This window comes from Notolepis coatsorum (genome assembly GCF_963971535.1).
Source record: "Notolepis coatsorum genome assembly, chromosome: 10".
Classification (NCBI taxonomy): Eukaryota; Metazoa; Chordata; class Actinopteri; order Aulopiformes; family Paralepididae; genus Notolepis; species Notolepis coatsorum.
In genome coordinates, this window is record NC_140174.1 from 102,522,108 (window position 1) to 102,522,814 (window position 707).

General features: G+C 45.8%; 1 protein-coding gene across 1 annotated transcript in view; it reads right to left on the reverse strand.

Annotated features, from left to right (window-relative positions):
- Positions 1-410, reverse strand: part of LOC311235661 (adhesion G-protein coupled receptor V1-like) — a gene marked incomplete at both ends in the record, with an annotated part of 226,226 nt that extends 225,816 nt beyond the window's left edge. Inside the window, one exon of the mRNA XM_084323125.1 lies at positions 390-410. Coding sequence (XP_084179251.1) covers positions 390-410 — 21 coding nt within the window. The remainder of the gene's footprint in view (positions 1-389) is intronic.
- Positions 411-707: the final 297 nt, after the last annotated feature.

Below are 707 nucleotides of genomic sequence, written 5' to 3' on the forward strand. Positions count from 1 at the left end.
AGAGAGATAGACAGAGAGAGAGAGAGATAGAGAGAGAGAGATAGAGAGAGAGATAGAGAGAGATAGAGAGAGAGAGATAGACAGAGCAGACAGAGAGAGAGAGAGAGATAGAGAGAGAGAGAGAGAGAGGAGAGAGAGAGAGAGAGAGAGAGAGAGAGAGAGAGAGAGAGAGAGAGGAGAGAGAGGAGAGAGAGGGGGGGAGATATACAGAGATAGGAGACAGAGGGGAGGGATAGGGAGAGGGAGAGAGAGAGAGAGAGAGAGAGAGAGAGAGAGAGAGAGAGAGAGAGAGAAGAGAGAGAGAGAGAGAGAGAGAGAGAGAGAGAGAGAGAGAGAGAGAGAGAGAGAGAGAGAGAGAGAGAGGGAGAGGGAGAGAGAGAGGCACAGACAGACAGAGGGGGAGAAGGCATATTATATAATGGATGGAGAGGGAGAGGAACAAGGCATATGATATAATGGATGTACAGAGGAACATGATTGATAAGCATTAAAGAAAGCAGCATTACACAAATAGCCTACATACTGTACATTTCAATAATGTGCAAGTCTTCAAAGAGCCATCATTTACACATTTAGCGAGGAGATGGACAATTACTGGGAGAGAGAGCAAGAGATAAGGTAGAACAAAGGGAAATGACTGTTTCTTAAAGAGGGTGCGAGCTGCGAGCACAGCTCAAACGTTTTCAAATAGTCTCTTACTGGGGTAT